This window comes from Doryrhamphus excisus, chromosome 8 (assembly GCF_030265055.1).
Source record: "Doryrhamphus excisus isolate RoL2022-K1 chromosome 8, RoL_Dexc_1.0, whole genome shotgun sequence".
Lineage (NCBI taxonomy): Eukaryota > Metazoa > Chordata > Actinopteri > Syngnathiformes > Syngnathidae > Doryrhamphus > Doryrhamphus excisus.
In genome coordinates, this window is record NC_080473.1 from 3,748,806 (window position 1) to 3,765,747 (window position 16,942).

Genomic DNA, 16,942 nt, shown 5'->3' on the forward strand with positions numbered 1-16,942 from the left:
TGGGGTCCCCCCCTCCCTCTGTGTGACAGTGTGTGAATATAAATAAGGCAAGTCCATTCAGGGTTATGAAAGGGGGTCTGGTGTTGGGACCCTTCAGTCCGTCCAGCCAGCCAGCCAGCCAGCCAGTCAGTCAGTGCCTGGAAGGGGGAGGGGCTGGGCAGCCCGTCTCCCTCTCTCACTGCCCGCCAGCTTCACTTGTGTGTGTGTGTGTGTGTGTAGGGGGCGCGATGGAGCTGGAGAGTGTGGAGGAAGCATCACCCATCATGGTGCTATCATAGCAATCTGAAAGGTCATACATAGACGCACAATGTGTGTGTGTGTGTGTGTCAGATCCCAGGAGGAGTGAAGGTGATGGTGGCTGATCAGTAGTGCTGAGTAGTGTGAACAGGGCGAGGGAAACACTTGATGTGACATGAGCCTGAGAGGGGCGGTCGGGGGTGTGGGGGCTCTGATGGATGAGTTTAAACTCACACTCCCAAACACACAGAGGGCCATTTATTAAAGACTGCCAGGGTACAATAGGGCGGCCAGGAAACCAAAACACTGGATGTGGTGTGTGTGTGTGTGTGTGTGTGCGCTTCTACAATCACGTGCACATGTGAAGAGAGGGTCCCCACAGTGGTCTTGGTATCTCACTTGTAGAACAAAGATCCCTCTGTAAGCGCTGCTGTGAACTTCACTGTGGATTCATGTGTGTGTGTGTGTGTAGATGATTCCATTTGTTAAAAGATGACTACATTTTGTAAATTGATGTCAGGCCGTAAACAATCTCAACATTAAGTCATTGCAATCCATAAACTACAATGACTTTTGCGGCAGAGGCCGAACAATTCCAATTTGGATCAGACCCAAATGGTACGCCTTCATAAATACAACAGCCGCCTCCAACGTGTTTTGTCATGAGGATTCATGCATTATTCACACATAAATGGGGAAACCTGCCAGAAGATCTCTCAATATGAACAAAAGTGGAAATTCTTAAGATTCTCACTGAAAGGGCACTCACACTTGCCCTTCTATAGAATTTGGGTACATGTGTCATCACTTTATATACTCTACGTCACATTAAACAACTTTGCTGACTTGGTGGATTGTTTGTTTACCAGTCTTTTTGTGTATTTCTATTTGGCAAGGTGGACACTGTGATTACTAACTGGAGGGAGGAAAGGAAGGAGGAGCCATCACATCAATAGTACACCTCTGAGCTGAACTCAAAGATCTCAAACTTGACAACATGTACACAAAATGCCTAGCTCTCTCAAATCTGTCTAATTCTGTGTTGGTAGGCAGTCATAATTCATCATGTACCCATCATGTACCATGGGCCACTTGGTACGCAACACAGATGCAATTTATATTGTGGCGTGGTCCCGAGGCCCGTTGTTATGTAATTCATACACCATAACCTCATGTTGCAGTATGCTAATGCACAGCTCCATATTGCAAGGCTCCCACCAGTACACTTAAACTACATGTTTTGGAATGGCCTTTTATTGTGACCAACCTAAGGCAATAATCATACTGTCCAATCAGCATCTTGAGGGGGATGACCTGAAGACAGATATGCAAACAATATTTTCATTCATTCATTCATTTTCTATCTCTTATCCTCACGAGGGTTGCGGGGTGTGCGGGAGCCTATCCCAGCTGTCTTCGGGCGAGAGGCAAGGTACACCCTGGACTGGTGGCCAGCGAATCACAGGGCACATATAGACAAACAACCATTCACACTCACATTCATACCTATGGACAATTTGGAGTCGCCAATTAACCTAGCATGTTTTTGAGAGGAAACTGGAGTCCCCGAAGAAAACCCACGCATGCACGGGGAGAACATGCAAACTCCACACAGAGATGGCTGAGGGTGGCAATTGAACTCGGGGTCTCTGCGTGCTAACCACTCAACCGCCGTACAATTCGAGCTCTCGACCTATGGCGCTATGAGTCGAACAAACCGGGCTTTTAGTGTGTTTTTACATGTGCACAATCAATGCACGGATTGCCGAGTGTAGGGGCGTCAAACTTGCTTTTATTGGGCGTCATTGGGGGTTTTATTGGGGGTTGTGGCTGCCCCATCTGTAATATAAACATGACTCTAACCCCAAATAATAAAGTTGAGAAGACCTAGAGTGTCAAAATTATAGAACAAACATTTACAAACTAGTGCATTATTGACACACAGTTATCCGTAGTATAAAAGAGTTTTGTGATTTACGAATGTCTTTGAATTTAACACGACTGTATGTGATGTGTGTGGATGGTCGTTGAGTTTGCTGATGTTGTTTTGGCATGGTTACCAGCTGTAACTAGTTCTTGAGTAAAACCAAAATGATGTTTATCATGAATTTATGGTAGCACGTATGTAACAACACAACACTGAAACCCGCTGACCACCTGTATGATGAATAAAGATGAAATGTTCGGATCCATACAGGAATATAAATGCAGCATTTATGTCTACCGCCAAGGATAAAGTACATGGCAAGAGCCGACTTAAGTTCCACCAAAGTTTGTGGAGGGGTTTGGCTAGTGGATCATGGATCAAGGATTTCAGGAATCAAGCACTATGAGGTCTAATTCTTTGGCCTTAGTGGAAATCTACACTCTAGTGAGCGACTGTGTGTACTTCCCACTACAAAATAGTTAAAATGTAATATTTTGGGAAATCTCATGAGATCTCGCCATAAACGCGTACGTGTGATCTGATTCTGGCTCCTGTTTGACTGGCGAGCTGGGACTTGGCTGCAAGGCTTAATTTCATTGTGGGAGGAAGAAACACCGGGACAGGGAGCCATCGCACACGTTAATTATGGTCTGACTCGCAGGTCAATTCTCCGGGTCTCCCCAGCGCTCCGCGGGAAGAAAAGACAGAAATTTCATTTTAATGATTTTCATTATACGGCTGTCTAATACATAATTTAGTCTCAGTTAAGTTCATGACTAATGGTCGCGCGCACACACACACACACACACACACACACACCCTCTCCTCCTCCACATGGTCAACCTTTTTACCCAGGTTAGCTCGTTGCCACGGGAACCAGATAACAGTCAAAGGAGCTTCCTCTGTCCACTGTCTAATGTGTCACTGTCACTTAGCTTGAGCGCTCGCACCCTTTCAAAACAAGAGCCCGATCACCTGTCAAGTTGTTTACTAGCATCCGATTGTGATGTTTCATCAGCTCGACAGACGCAGAGATAAAGAAAGAGTGACCCTAATTGCTGCGTCCCCCTCTGGCGCAATTATCTTCTCCCCCTAACATCCATCCCTCCCTCTGTCTGTCTCTGCGCCGTCATTCCCTCGCTCTTTTCGCGGTCGAACATAATTTGAGTGCAATTAACTTGCCTTAAAAGCCCCGGCTGCTTTTAACGCCGCGTATTAGAGGGGTGGCAGATGCAGTGGGGGAGTGAGGGGGGGTGCGGCGACAGAACGAGAGGTGGGGGGTGGACGACGGCAGGCAGGGAGAGAGAGGCGAGTGGAGTGAAAGTCAATGTCAGTGGCGCTCGGCAGGCGAGAGGTGTGTTTGACCTCACTAACAGAGACAGTAAAACACTTGAGGCCCGGCCCTGTTGCTGGAGCCGTCATTGTTCAATACCTTGTAAAAGAAAGGGGGGGGGGGGGTGCTCTCCAGCTGCCATGTTGCACCTGTTAACGATTGAGTTGCGCCATATTTGGACTCCTTTTAAATATACAGTACCTCATTCATTGGTGCATGTTTCAATTTGCACTTAGCATTCCTCGTGCAAGTACGGCAAAATGCAACCAGCACTACCCGGATGTTGGCCTCCACACGCCCCAAATGGTGAGTGTGCAGCAATGGACACTAAACACGCTGAATCATCATCACATTGGCTACAAAGTAGAAGGGGAGGGACTAACCCCAGAGGCTGCAATGCACAATTAAAAAGCAGAAAAGAGGAGGAAGCGGATATTCCTCATACTTACTATTTATTAGGGGCATGACACCATCCACAAGTCAAGCTGAAACGGCCACTTGATTAGGAACCCACCCTTCAGGTCAGAACCCCCACATGTGAGTTATATTACTGGATAGGATTCTATTTGGAGGTGTTGGGGGGGGGGGGGGGGTGCCCTCTGTTTATATTTTGTAACATTTTTTGGAAGTTGACAATGGCCACTTCATTAGGAACCCACCCTTCAGGCCATACAGTGTTAAGAACCCCCCCAACCATGGCAACGTAACTGATGTCCAAAGTTAAAAACGGCCACTTGATTAGGAAATATATATATGTACATACATACACACACATATATACATATGCATATACATATACACATATATATACATACACATACATACATACATTCATATATATACATACACACATATATATATACATACACACACACACACACACATATATATATACATATACATACATACAAATATATATGAGTATATAAATTTGTACACGTTGGTAGGTCTGCGTTTAAAAAAAGAAGCCTATCACACCCGCCCCCCCGACGGTGGGGGTACCGTCCCACTATTTGAGAAGCAGTGATATAGCCCAAGAACACAATCCGTGTGCCTTGAAAAATAAAAAAATAAATAAAAAAGTGTTTTAAATATATTATATTATTGTGCAGAAATTAGGGCTGCACGGCGTAGAGTGGTTAGTGCACAGGCCACACAGCTAGGAGACCCGAGTTAAATTCCATCTCTGTGTGGAGTTTGCATGTTCTCCCCGTGCATGCGTGGGTTTTCTCCGGGTACTCCGGTTTCCTCCCACATTCCAAAAACATGCTAGGTTAATTGGCGACTCCAAATTGTCCATAGGTATGAATGTGAGTGTGAATGGTTGTTTGTCTATATGTGCCCTGTGATTGGCTGGTCACCAGTCCAGCTCGTCCAAAAACAGCTGGGATAGAAAATCCTGTTTGCTAACCAAGTTAGCTCTGTGATAGAAAATGATACCATCCAGGTGTACGCCACAGCAAACTACAAGCACAATAACAAACAGCAAACACCTACAGGTAAAAGTGTTCTTGTATTGGATGAGAAAGGAGTGCGCGGGTGTCCCTGATGCTGTGCTCTGTTGCAGTGGAACTTAAACAAGTACATGTCCATAAAAATAATAAGGCTTTTGTCCTTGGATGCGCTGATTAAACTGACATAAATAAAGACACATGCTGAATAAGAATGAACGACGTCGCTGGTTTTACTTTCCCTTCTTTAAAAATTTCCTGTTCATTCGTTCCCTTCCTTCCACATTCCGTCCCCTCCCTCCCTCCCTCTCTTCCTTCCTTCCTTCTCTTGCCTCCCCCTCCCCTTCTCATCTACTGCTCTCTCAATCTCTCTCCCTCTTTCTCTCTGTGAAGGTCATGCAATTGATTTTCCTCTGTCTATTCATTTTTCAAGACTGGCTTTGAAACGTGGGAAGCAGACAAAGCCACTGCGGCCCCTCCCCTTTTCGCTCGCTCCCTCTCCCCCAGCTTTCTTGCTTCCTTCCCTCGGCTGCGTCTCGGCCATCCAAAAACCCTCGGACAAGGGGTGACTGTAGTGGAATGCCAACCCCCTCCAAACCTCCAACACACACACACACACACACACACACACACACAGGGTGCACCTTGCACTCCTTTATTCCTTCCTCATTTGTCCCTTCCTCTCCCCCATTCACACAGACTCCGGCCACATTCCGCTTATGGAATTAAAGTCATGCATCACACTTAAAACTCAGCCAGTGCATTGTGGGTAGACATGTTCAAGCTGATGTCCAAATTAGCATCACATTTTCAGTCAGGCCACCACTGCGGCGAGCGTCGGGACGGCTCGTCAAACAAAAAAGCTAACCAAGGAAAACTTGATGTAATTGTACTTAAAATAGGCACCGTTTTAACAAAATGTTTTCATTTCATTTGGATTTGATTGTGCGACGCAATAAAAAGTGAATTTTAGAATAACTTTAAGAGCAAATCTGCCATAATACCATCAAAAAGTAGCAGCGCTGTCGGTTGTCTCTGATTGGCTAGCGATACCCATCCTGACCCGCCCACTTCTCCTAAGCTGGCTGCACACTGACTTAACACAAACAAACGTTGAATTGTAGTGACAGCATCACCACCTGCTAGTCAGTCTGGGCGGCTGGACACAAATACCAGCAAACAAGCGTCGTCATTTCCACAATTCATCTTCTCACGAGGATTTGCCGGGAAAGTCAGACAAAAGTTAAAGCACTATATATAGTCCTCATACACAATTCAGGTACTATATTACTTTAATACTAAAATTTAGTGCAAAATCACATCAAAATCAAGTCCTATATGTTTGGAGGAGGACTACAATTACATAAACTGTAGGAAATATACGTATTACTTTCCAAGTGGAAAAAAAATCATACAAATCTACGTTCTATATCTTTGGAACGCAACTATTTTTCAAATTTATATGGAAATCATACAAAATTGAAGCACTATATTACTTCATGAACTAAATATTACATTTTCGGGGAACTATACTACTTTGGAAATTGAATACTTTTATTCAGATTTAGCAGAAATCATGTAAAAATGAAGACTTTTTACATTGAATGGGAAAGCATACAAAGTTTCACTTTGGAAGTTCACACAGGCATAATATTTTGTACATATTACATATCCAAGCTTAGTAGAATGTTAAATGCTACTACTCACTTTGGACATACTTTTTTTGCTCAATTTAGTTAAACAACACTCAAAGTTAAGCGCTGTGTAAGTACTATGTTACTTTTCAAAATATTCTTTTTTTTCAAATGTAGTGGAAAATGGTACAACATTACTTTGGAATATTTTTCCAATTAGTAGAAAAGTCCTCCCCTCTCGGCCATCTCTGTGTGGAGTTTGCATGTTCTCCCCGTGCATGCGTGGGTTTTCTCTGGGTACTCCGGTTTCCTCCCACATTCCAAAAACATGCTAGGTTAATTGGTGACTCCAAATTGTCCATAGGTATGAATGTGAGTGTAAATGGTTGTTTGTCTATAATGTGCCCTGTGATTGGCTGGCCACAAGTCCAGGGTGTACCCCGCCTCTCACCCGAAGACAGCTGGGATAGACTCCAGCATACCCCCGCGAATCTAATGAGGATAAGCAGGATAGGAAATAGATGGATGGATATTTTTGAATATGAAATATAAATAAATAAAAATAATAATACTAAATAAAAGCAAAAAAAGTAAGCACTATATTACTTTTGAAATTGAATTTAATTTATTTAAGATTTTTTTTAATAAATATAAATACAGACATACAATAATAATACAAAATAAATAGACAAAACATGAAAAATAAAATAAAAAATGAAGCACTATATTACTTTGAAATTGAATTAAAAAAATGTAATTCGAATTCAATATGAAATGGAAGTAATAAAAAATAAATTTAACAAAAATAAAATGGAATAAAAATGTAAGCAATACATTATTTTGGAAATTTAATATATTCCATTGGGCCTGGGCAGCACGCATTGCCAAGAGGTTGTGGATTTGAATCTTTGTGTGGAGTTTGCATGCTGGCCTTGTGTGTGTGTGTGTGTGTGTGTGTGTACTTATGCCACATTTCCTCCCACATCCCCAACTCCTGCATGTTGGAAACCCGACCGTCCATGGGTGTGAAAGTGGGAATGAAAGGTTGTGGTGACCAGGCCAGGGTGTACTCACCATAGTTCACGCTTCCAATACTGAAAGCAAGCAGTACTCAAAGCCGGAAAGTCAATATTGTAAATAGTTTAGAAGAAACTGCAAGTAAAAGCAGCGTCTCCGTGAAGATATTCTTGCCTTAAAGTGTCCTTTCACCGCCAGCCGATCAATCCGTAGCGCCTCAAGAGCCCCTTTAACGAAGCCACTGTATTGACGCAAACATCTATAAAAAATACTTATTACACTATTAAAGGCACTATGTCTTATCTGGAACACACGCTACTTTTATTGTGGTAGGAACACTTCCACACAGCAAGTAACATCTGTTGTTTTTTTTTGCCTGAGTTTTTTCAAATTAGACCCGAAAGAGGAATAATCACGCACGCACAAACATGCACCTCTAATTGTATTGTATCTGCGTGGTTTCCCCTCAGTAACACAAGCAATTAGACAGGCTGTATAATTACACTGTCCTTGTTATACGCTTAATTCCTGTAATTACAAAACGCACCAATAGCTTCTCCTTTCTTTGTGCGCCGCGTCGTGCTTTCTCCGGCGCACACGCACACACTGAGCCGTGTCTATATGGAAAGTCTTTGTGTGATTAAAATGCATATGCACGTGCGTATTTGCGGGCTGGTGAATGAGCAAATGCCTGGCGTGTGTGCTCACATGCAAAACACAATTAATGATGTGCGCTAATAGATGACTGAAAATGATCCCGCTACAAATACGAGTCTTCTTGTTGGAGTGGAACGCGGATGCTCGGAGACACACACACACACAGACAATATCTAATACTTTTTATTCACTTGCCACAATATTAGGGACACAATCTAATACTACTTAGAGCTGTATAAAAACGTCCGCCTGCATAAAGAAAATGATGCTCAGTTTGAAAGAGGTCTTTGCTTACTTGGATATTCTGATTATAGATATTTTCTTTTTTCATTATGTCTGCTATTGAGGTTGTAGTTTGGAATAGCCGGGCCATATTTGATAATATAACTTAAGGCAAAAGTCATGCCACAAGCCTCATCAACCATACTAATAGTAAACTAGAGAAGCAGTCAGATCACGCTGACCTCCACCAAGCGCAATCGTTACCCCCATGGTGTGATTCGCAACCAAGTAATATTCCTACATTTTGTGGATCAGTCTTTGGCACTTTGTGCTCTGACCATTATGTGTTTTTGGAGTTATATGTACAAATTCTGAAAGTGGTCCTATATCACAATGTTCAAGAATCCTTTAAAATCCTGGATCCAGACAGTGATCTGAATCACCCCCCGGATTGAATCAGTTCTTCCATATCCCATTTCCGACAATTCCTGAAAATGTCATCCAAATCCATTCACAACTTTTCAAGTTATTTTGAACACAAACAAACGTTGCGCTGAACTTGGCAGAGGTCATAATAAGTAGCAATCATTTCATGGCGCTAAACTTGCAAGTATGGCACGGTGCATTTCTACAGCAAACTATATAGTACGTATACACTACCGCTCCAAAGTTTGGGATGACTTGGAAATGTTTTTGTCCAGTCTGAGATATGGCTTTTTCTTGGCAGTCCTGCTATGAAGTCCAGCATCCTGAAGTCGCCGCTTCACTGTTGATACTGACACTGGTGTTTGATGGCTACTATTTAGTGCAGCTGTGAGGCATCTTTGTCTTAAACTACACACTCTCTTGCACAGTTGTGCAGCGTTTTTCTGTCCTTGTTAGACCCAGTTTGTGCTGCTCTCTGAAGGGAGTAGTTAACAGCATGGTAAGAGATTTTAGTTTCAGTTTAGATTTTTAGATGGCTTTTCTAATCATCTATTAGCCTTATAAAATGATGAACTTGGATTAGCAGCCATACCAGGGGATTGATGCAGAGGACTGACAGTTGTTGATAGTAGGCCTCTATGCAAAAATGGAGATCCTTCTTTGAAAATCATCTGATTCATTTTAATTGGCTGGGAAATGAATAAAAATGCTTGTGAAATGGAAAAAAAATATTTTTCTTTGGAAAACAAAGAAATTTCCAAGTGATCCCAAACTTTTGAGTGGTAGTGTATATTAGGTATGTTTGATAATTTTTGGTATCGATAATCTGATTTTGGAATCGTTTTTTTTCCTGATCATGATAAGCGATATTTTTAAAATGCTGTATACAACCATAGGAGATATGTTATGTTATATATATATATCGGTATCAGTATTGGTTGATATCGGTATCAGAAATTGAGAGTTGGAGAATAACAGTATACAGGTTTTCAACAAAAAAAGCCAGGATCACATTGATATTTAGTCAAAAATGATTGTCTCTAATTGCTTAATGTCAAATATACAGTATATGATGTGTTTGTGTTTAATAAATGCTGCCACTGATACTTCACCTGTGCCAACCTTGAAGAATTTAGTCCCTCTAAAAAGGTATGCTTTTTGCTGTATCCCCCCCCCATTGTTTTGTTACATTTCCTATCTACAAAGTGCTGCGGACCAATGACACCCTTCATCAGGCTTGAGTGCATGATGTGACGTCAACTCTGTGAGCAACTCTCGTAGACTATTTAGCTTGTTAGCTTCCTGACACAAGCGAATTATAGTGAACATGTGCGATTGTAGCTAATCAATGCGTGACAGCCAGTGCAGTTGTCCCTCACCATTTAGAATTTTGCAGCTTTTAATATATTCCCTCTATTATTAGTAAACAAAAACATCATTTTTATATATATTTTTGCCTGGCTGAAATAATAGTAAAATACAAATAAAAGGCATCCAGAACACGGATGTCACGATGATGTGTAGTATTCCACACTGGTCACTTGGTGTCAGTATTGATCGACCACCAGACTTGATCAACCAGAACAACTAGCTTTTGTTGCAGGTTTGAGGGATCTAATAATGTAAAATCAATTACTTAGAAGGGGTGGGTCTGGAACCAATTAGCTGTAATAAACGAAGGATTACTGTTGTAAAAGCCGGAAATAATGTACTACAAGCCAACCAATCACAGCATTAACAATCAGCGTTGTCACTTTTTGGAGGTGTACATCACACAACCAGCATTATCCAGGTTTCAGAGACTAAACTCGAACCTGTACCTGGAGATCAGCAAAGCATAGACGCATGTTCAAGGGTGAACATGCTGTCAAAGGTCTGCCATTAGTCAATTAATATTTCCCTGAAGAATCAGAAAAGCAAAATAATACTGACTAAAAGATAATAATACTGAATAGAACATAACCCAGAATTTAAGGCTAACTGGTGCAGTTCACTTGAGATCAAATGTGAATGCTGCACACGCACATGCAGTCTATTTCAGATTATGGAAGAAATTCGCGTCAATACCGTAAAGCTATTAAATAAAATAAGAATCATGCATCTGTTGCTCACCTTTACTGCAGTTGCTGTCTCCTTCCAGCAGGGGGCTCCAGGGCGGGTCCCCCTGACTGGCAAAGGCGCGCATGTGCAGATAACTGATGGTCAGCCGAATGACAGACGCCTTGTCCAGCTGGCTGGTGATGGCACCGGGCAGGGGAAGCATCTTGGCCAGCTCGAAGAACTCAAAGTTCTCCTTCCCCCGTCTCGATCGGGCGGCATTGCGCGACTTTTCTTTGCGCAGGTTCTGGAGACTGGCGGGCAGGACGGGGGGACGCATGGAGGAGAAGAAAGAAAGATGTGAATCAGCACGGATCGGTCATGTAAGGGCCACTTGCTGGCCACCTGTTGATTGATCCACGCTGCCGAGCCTCCACATCAATCCCAAAAGTCATCTCATAAATACACGGAATGGTAATGGCTCAACTGCAATTCAAGTGAAACAATCGCTATTGTGAGCCATCTCCAGCAGATTGGCCTGGTAATTACATACAAACTCCCCTCTTCTGCCTGCCACAGTCCTAATAATGCCATTTGCTTCCAAATCCATATGCGCACACACACACACACACACACCTCACTTTCCCTCCCTCTGCTCTGCTCTCATCTGGTCCCGGGCTTGTGAGCGGGGCCTTGATTGAGGGATCAATAGGAAAGGGAGGGGCGCAGTGACAAAGGGGGGTGAGGGGGGTGTAGGAGGGGCAGGGCTCAGGTAGCCTGTCTCTCTGATTGGGTATTGACTCTCCTCAATGGGGCCTGAGCTCTGGAATTATGTTGTCACCGCCACTTCACCATTTGTGTTGGCTCTGTGCAAATGTGTGTGTGTGTGTGTGTGTGTGTGTGAGTAGGTGACAAGAGCCAGCATTTCTTCTTTGCAGCCGCATTGTTGGTTCTTATCCCAAAAACAGATCTCATACATACTGTATGCTTAGCACGGCTGATTATGACATATGCTTGTATTGCAATAAACTGACATCCTTTCTCCTTGCTATTGTCTAATGTGTAAAACAATAGTGTGTGTGTGCATGTGTGTGTGTGTGTGTGGCAGCCCCTGTAACATCTCATTATTATACAGCCACGACCCCTGCCACAGAGAACAATCAATACACACACATTGATTCTGCTTAGTTTTTTATATCCGCCTGTAACTGACTGCCCATTAATAATTCCAGCCAAATTTACTTAATCTCCCACCAAGTGGTGGGTGCGGGTGGAGGAGACTGGCGGCTCTTGGTGGGATTGGCAGGTGAGTAACAATACAGGTTGAAGTAGAAACACACATGGCTGGATTGGGTTGCATCAACACAGTTTGTTTTTCAGTGTATACAAGATGAAGTCACAGACATGCACAAAGTGCATGCTTATGTGGTGGTGGTGTGTGTGTGTGTGTGTGTGTGTGTGTGTGTGTGTGTGTGTGTTGTCTCACCAGGGCAGGGTAGGAGGCTTGGCCAGTAGTCCTTGTAGGAAATCCCACTCCACACTCACACACTTCCCCTCACTGACAAACGGCATGGTGGCCATCCTTCTCCCAATATGGCGCCCCGGCCACTCTTAACGAAGGCTCTGATTGGCAGGCGATCTGCTGGAAGACCCCAAAAACACAGCGGTCAGCAGAAGCACACATTCACAGGGAAAACAATAAACCACTCAAGCTTAACTTTGTGGTCCGTCTTTTGGACTAAGTGGTGCGACACAAAGCCAAAGTAAAAGCAAAATCCATTTCTAAGTTTTCTGAGAATTGATTCAACAGTTCAGCAAAGATGCCCAGTGGACAAGTGGTGAGTAAGCTGGCCACACAGTCAGGAGATCTGGGTTTGAATCTCTGTTGGCCATCTCTGCATGGATTAATTCGATTAATTGTCCATAGTATGAATGATTGTTTGTCTAAATGTGCCCTGGGATTGACTCGTGACCAGACCAGGGTGTACACCGCCTCTCGCCCGAAGACAGCTGGGATAGGCTCCAGCACCCCCGCGACCCTCATGAGGAAAAGCGGTAGAAAATGAATGAATGAATGAATGAATGAATGTCCATAATATGAATGATTGTTTGTCTAAATGTGCCGTGGGATTGACTCATGACCAGACCAGGGTGTACACTGCTACTTGCCCAAAGTCAGCTGGGATAGGCTCCAGCATTCCCCGCGACCCAAGTGAGTATTAAGAGTTCAACAAATCAGAATCTCAAAAATAATCTAAAACCTGATCCACCATTAGAACAAAAGGGAATGAGAGAATATCAACTGATGTCTCCCACTCATTTAACAATCTAATGATCCAGCGTATTGCAGGGGTGATAATAAGCCAGCAATGCTAACGATTATATAAAATATGGGCTGGAATTGGTATAAAAATGAGATGGGGGTCATACCGGTTGTGCCTTTGGACTGTCAATATTTAATTTGCAATGACTGTAAAGTGTTACCAAGTTTTGTTCTTTGCGAGTAATGCAGCTGGAGTCATGACAAAGCAGCTCCACATTGGGCCCAACAGGAAACAGACAACCAAAATAAGAGCACAAAACGGAAAAACTGATGTGAAAACTACAGAAAACCACAACAAAAGTCCAAGCTGTCAAGGAAGAATTCAGTTTTCGGCACTTTTTCTATCGTTTGTATTGCATGTAGCAGTATTTGTATTTGTTGCAGTATTATTAGTTTGAGGGTAGCTCTGCTGCCTAAGTTGGTATCAGTTGACACTGATATCACTGCACTGTTACGTGTATCTATGACAATTAATTATAGATGAACTATAAATAAACATAAATATACATGTCTGCTTTTGTCCCCCTTTTGCACACTATTTTCTCAAGTGGAGAAAAAACTACAAAGACTTTGTGCTAGGAAACTCTGTGAAATGGAGTTTTATGTAATACGATCAATATTGTTGGAGGTATGCTGTTCATGGGTGTGATGGCTTTGAACATTTTGCTTGCTCGTTTGATTTGTTTGGGGTTTTTTGCAGACTTGAAAGGCTGTTGCTGATTGAATTTCTAGCTTGTTAGCTTGCGTCACTTGCTACTCGTTCTGGTACACAACACACCTGTCAACATCCGCATTGAAAAATATGGGAATTTCACAAAATAGGGTAAAATAAGGGAACGAGTTGGATGTCAGACAGCCTCAGAAAGGGTTTAACTGTAATGTGTGCTAAAAACATTTATATTTAAGCCTTACAGAAGTTCTAATCAGACATCTACAGGTGTTACCCGAGATCCCAAAAGGGAGATCCCATCTTCTCCCTGTCAATCAACAGCATCCAGTACCTCCTTCACCTACAATTTACCAATGTTCCTCTCATGCCCATCTCCATCCCTCTGTGCTGTGTTGACATTTAAAGGGCTCGACTGGCCCCGAGCACCATGGTGTCATGGCCTTGGGCCTGAGATGGCCTCTCTCTCTCTCTCTCTCTCTCGCTTTCTCTCCATTCTGACTGCCGCTGGAAGAGCTGAAGAGTGCAGACTCGTGAGGCAAGTTTGACAGACACTGGAGCTAAAACCGCCAATGTTAAAATATACGTGTGAAAACCACTTGGACCCAGTTCAAACACAGCAGCCGAGTCAAATGGATTGGTTGTTGAACAGGGACACTGGGTCAATGGCTTACATCCAATGGCTCGTCTGACATCTCGCAGGTACCTCGGTTTTCGGCATTGATTGACCGTGAGGTCAAAAACCGAAACGTACAATATACATAGTTACAAAATGATTCCAATCATTCCAATTAACCTAGAATTTTAACAAAACATATATTTGTATAGAGAATAATTATAGTTTTACATGCAGAAAACAATGAGAAATACATAAATGAATGAAATGAACTTAAAAAATGGCCACCAGGTGTCAGTGATGTTAATGTAATGTTCAGACTTGATCATTCATTTTCTACCGCTTTTCCTCATAATCATAATAGTAACACAGGTAAAAGTTGTGGCAGTGACTCAAGCCAAGCTAAAACTCTTGGTCTAACCCCCCCGATGTTACTACCTGTCCTCCACATATCAGGAAGACATTTATTGCAACACACAAGCACAAGTTTTGTGTCTTAAATGGCTTATTTTCTCGGATTATACCTGCTATGTTGGGTAATAGGAGTGTAAAGGTGACTATAGGGCTGTTATTTCATGCCTAGGGGACTCAAATCATGTTAAAAACACATTTGGAAGGTCATAAATTACAAAAATATTTAATTTATCAAGAAATAATTGTGGCGGCACGGCGGTCTGGTGGTTAGTGCGCAGACCTCACAGCTAGGAGACCAGGGTTCGGTCCCCGCCCTCGGCCATCTCTGTGTGGAGTTTGCATGTTCTCCCTGTGCATGCGTGGGTTTTCTCCGGGTACTCCGGTTTCCTCCCACATTCCAAAAAACATGCTAGGTTAATTGGCCACTCCAAATTGTCCATAGGTATGAATGCGAGTGTGAATGGTTGTTTGTCTATATGTGCCCTGTGATTGGCTGGCCACCAGTCCAGGGTGTACCCCGCCTCTCGCCCGAAGACAGCTGGGATAGGCTCCAGCACCCCCTGCGACCCTCGTGAGGAAAAAGCGGTAGAAAATGAATGAATGAATGAAGAAATAATTGTCAAGTGGTTCGCACACAGGCCCCACAGTTAGGAGACCCGAGTTCAATTCCACCCAGGTCACATTTGATCAAGATTGGTTGAAAAACAGCAGAATATTTTGTGACTTAGCAATTAATTGTTAATTACCGTATTTTCCAGACTATATCTTTCCAGACTATACCTAATTATGCATTTTTGGCCTTGTGCGACTTATACTCCGGAGCGACTTATAGTCACTCATCAACCAGTTGCCTAATGCTTATAAAACTGTGAGGATATCTTTATGACATGCATGCTAGCATGTGTTCCAAAGCATTTTGAGAACAACCCATAGGGGGCACCACAAAAGTAAAAAAAAAAATGTATGCTCGACACGTAGCAAACCGTGCACACGGGAGGCAACGGGCGGCTGTGACCAGCCACACCCGTGGGTGATCACAACCAGAGCAAATTGTACAAGTCTCCCACGGTTTTGATTGGCTGTCAGATGTGGAAGGAATTTGGGGGTATCAAAGTAGTTCAGGGGAGGAAAGCGGCCGGTGTTGATCGAGTACTCTTGCTAGTACCACATCTTGCCACAGGCAATGTAACTTTGAATGTAAAGTTACATAAATGTTTGTGTAATTGAATGTAAAGTTAAGTTTACTCTGGCATTGATGAGTTCCTTGTTTTTTTAGAAATGTGAAATAGCTCCGGAAATCTGACATGTCAAGTACACCGCGTCCTGTCCGCTCAATTAAACTCCCGCTGATTGGTCCTCGTCTAGCGTCGCAAGCCAGCATGTGCACGATGACACGCACAAACAAACTTCACATGCACAAATTTTGCTTGTGACTCGGCCAGACGGCGACACGTGATAATCGCCCTATCGCACAGGTTCAACTGCAAATGAATGGATTAGAGGTGACGTCCATTACAATGCAAGAATACCGCGTCCTTGCTAACTTTCCGGCTTTCAGTGCTTGTGATCGATTAGATTACTGCACCTTTCCTTCAAGCATTCATTCTGTTTGCAGGGGGCGTGCAGCAGGGAAGACAGGGTCAAACGGCGGGAAGCGCTTCTCTGTTGAACAACATTCACCTTTGTCACCTTCTCTATCTCGCCCGGATAAACGCACGACGCGAAGGCGAGTACAGTAGGAGAGATCAGGCAGGAGATACAGACAGGAAACCAGTTTGCTTTAATTTCACCACCTCCCATTAAACGCTCATCTTGTTTATCTCCTAATTGACCTTATCTGTGCTTATCTAATCTCTGGAATCCATCTTTCTGTCCTGCACAATCTCTGCCATCTCTCTATCCGGCCATAATGGACAGAGGGCCTCCACAGGTAATTATTCAATCAACCTCATAACCTTGTAGCGGGTTGGGCGGCCCATTA

At 43.2% G+C, this 16,942-nt stretch overlaps 1 protein-coding gene across 11 annotated transcripts in view; it reads right to left on the reverse strand.

Annotated features, from left to right (window-relative positions):
- npas1 (neuronal PAS domain protein 1) overlaps window positions 1–16,942 on the reverse strand; it is an 86,730-nt gene that overhangs the window by 21,389 nt on the left and 48,399 nt on the right. For 10 of the 11 annotated variants that reach the window (XM_058079679.1, XM_058079673.1, XM_058079678.1 and 7 more), the window contains 2 exons: window positions 12,428–12,583; window positions 11,017–11,255 (listed from right to left, as the gene is read on the reverse strand). In XM_058079679.1, coding sequence (XP_057935662.1) covers window positions 11,017–11,255; window positions 12,428–12,522 — 334 coding nt within the window. In that variant the 5' untranslated portion in view covers window positions 12,523–12,583. The remainder of the gene's footprint in view (window positions 1–11,016; window positions 11,256–12,427; window positions 12,584–16,942) is intronic. The other variant, XM_058079675.1, reaches the window with a different exon arrangement.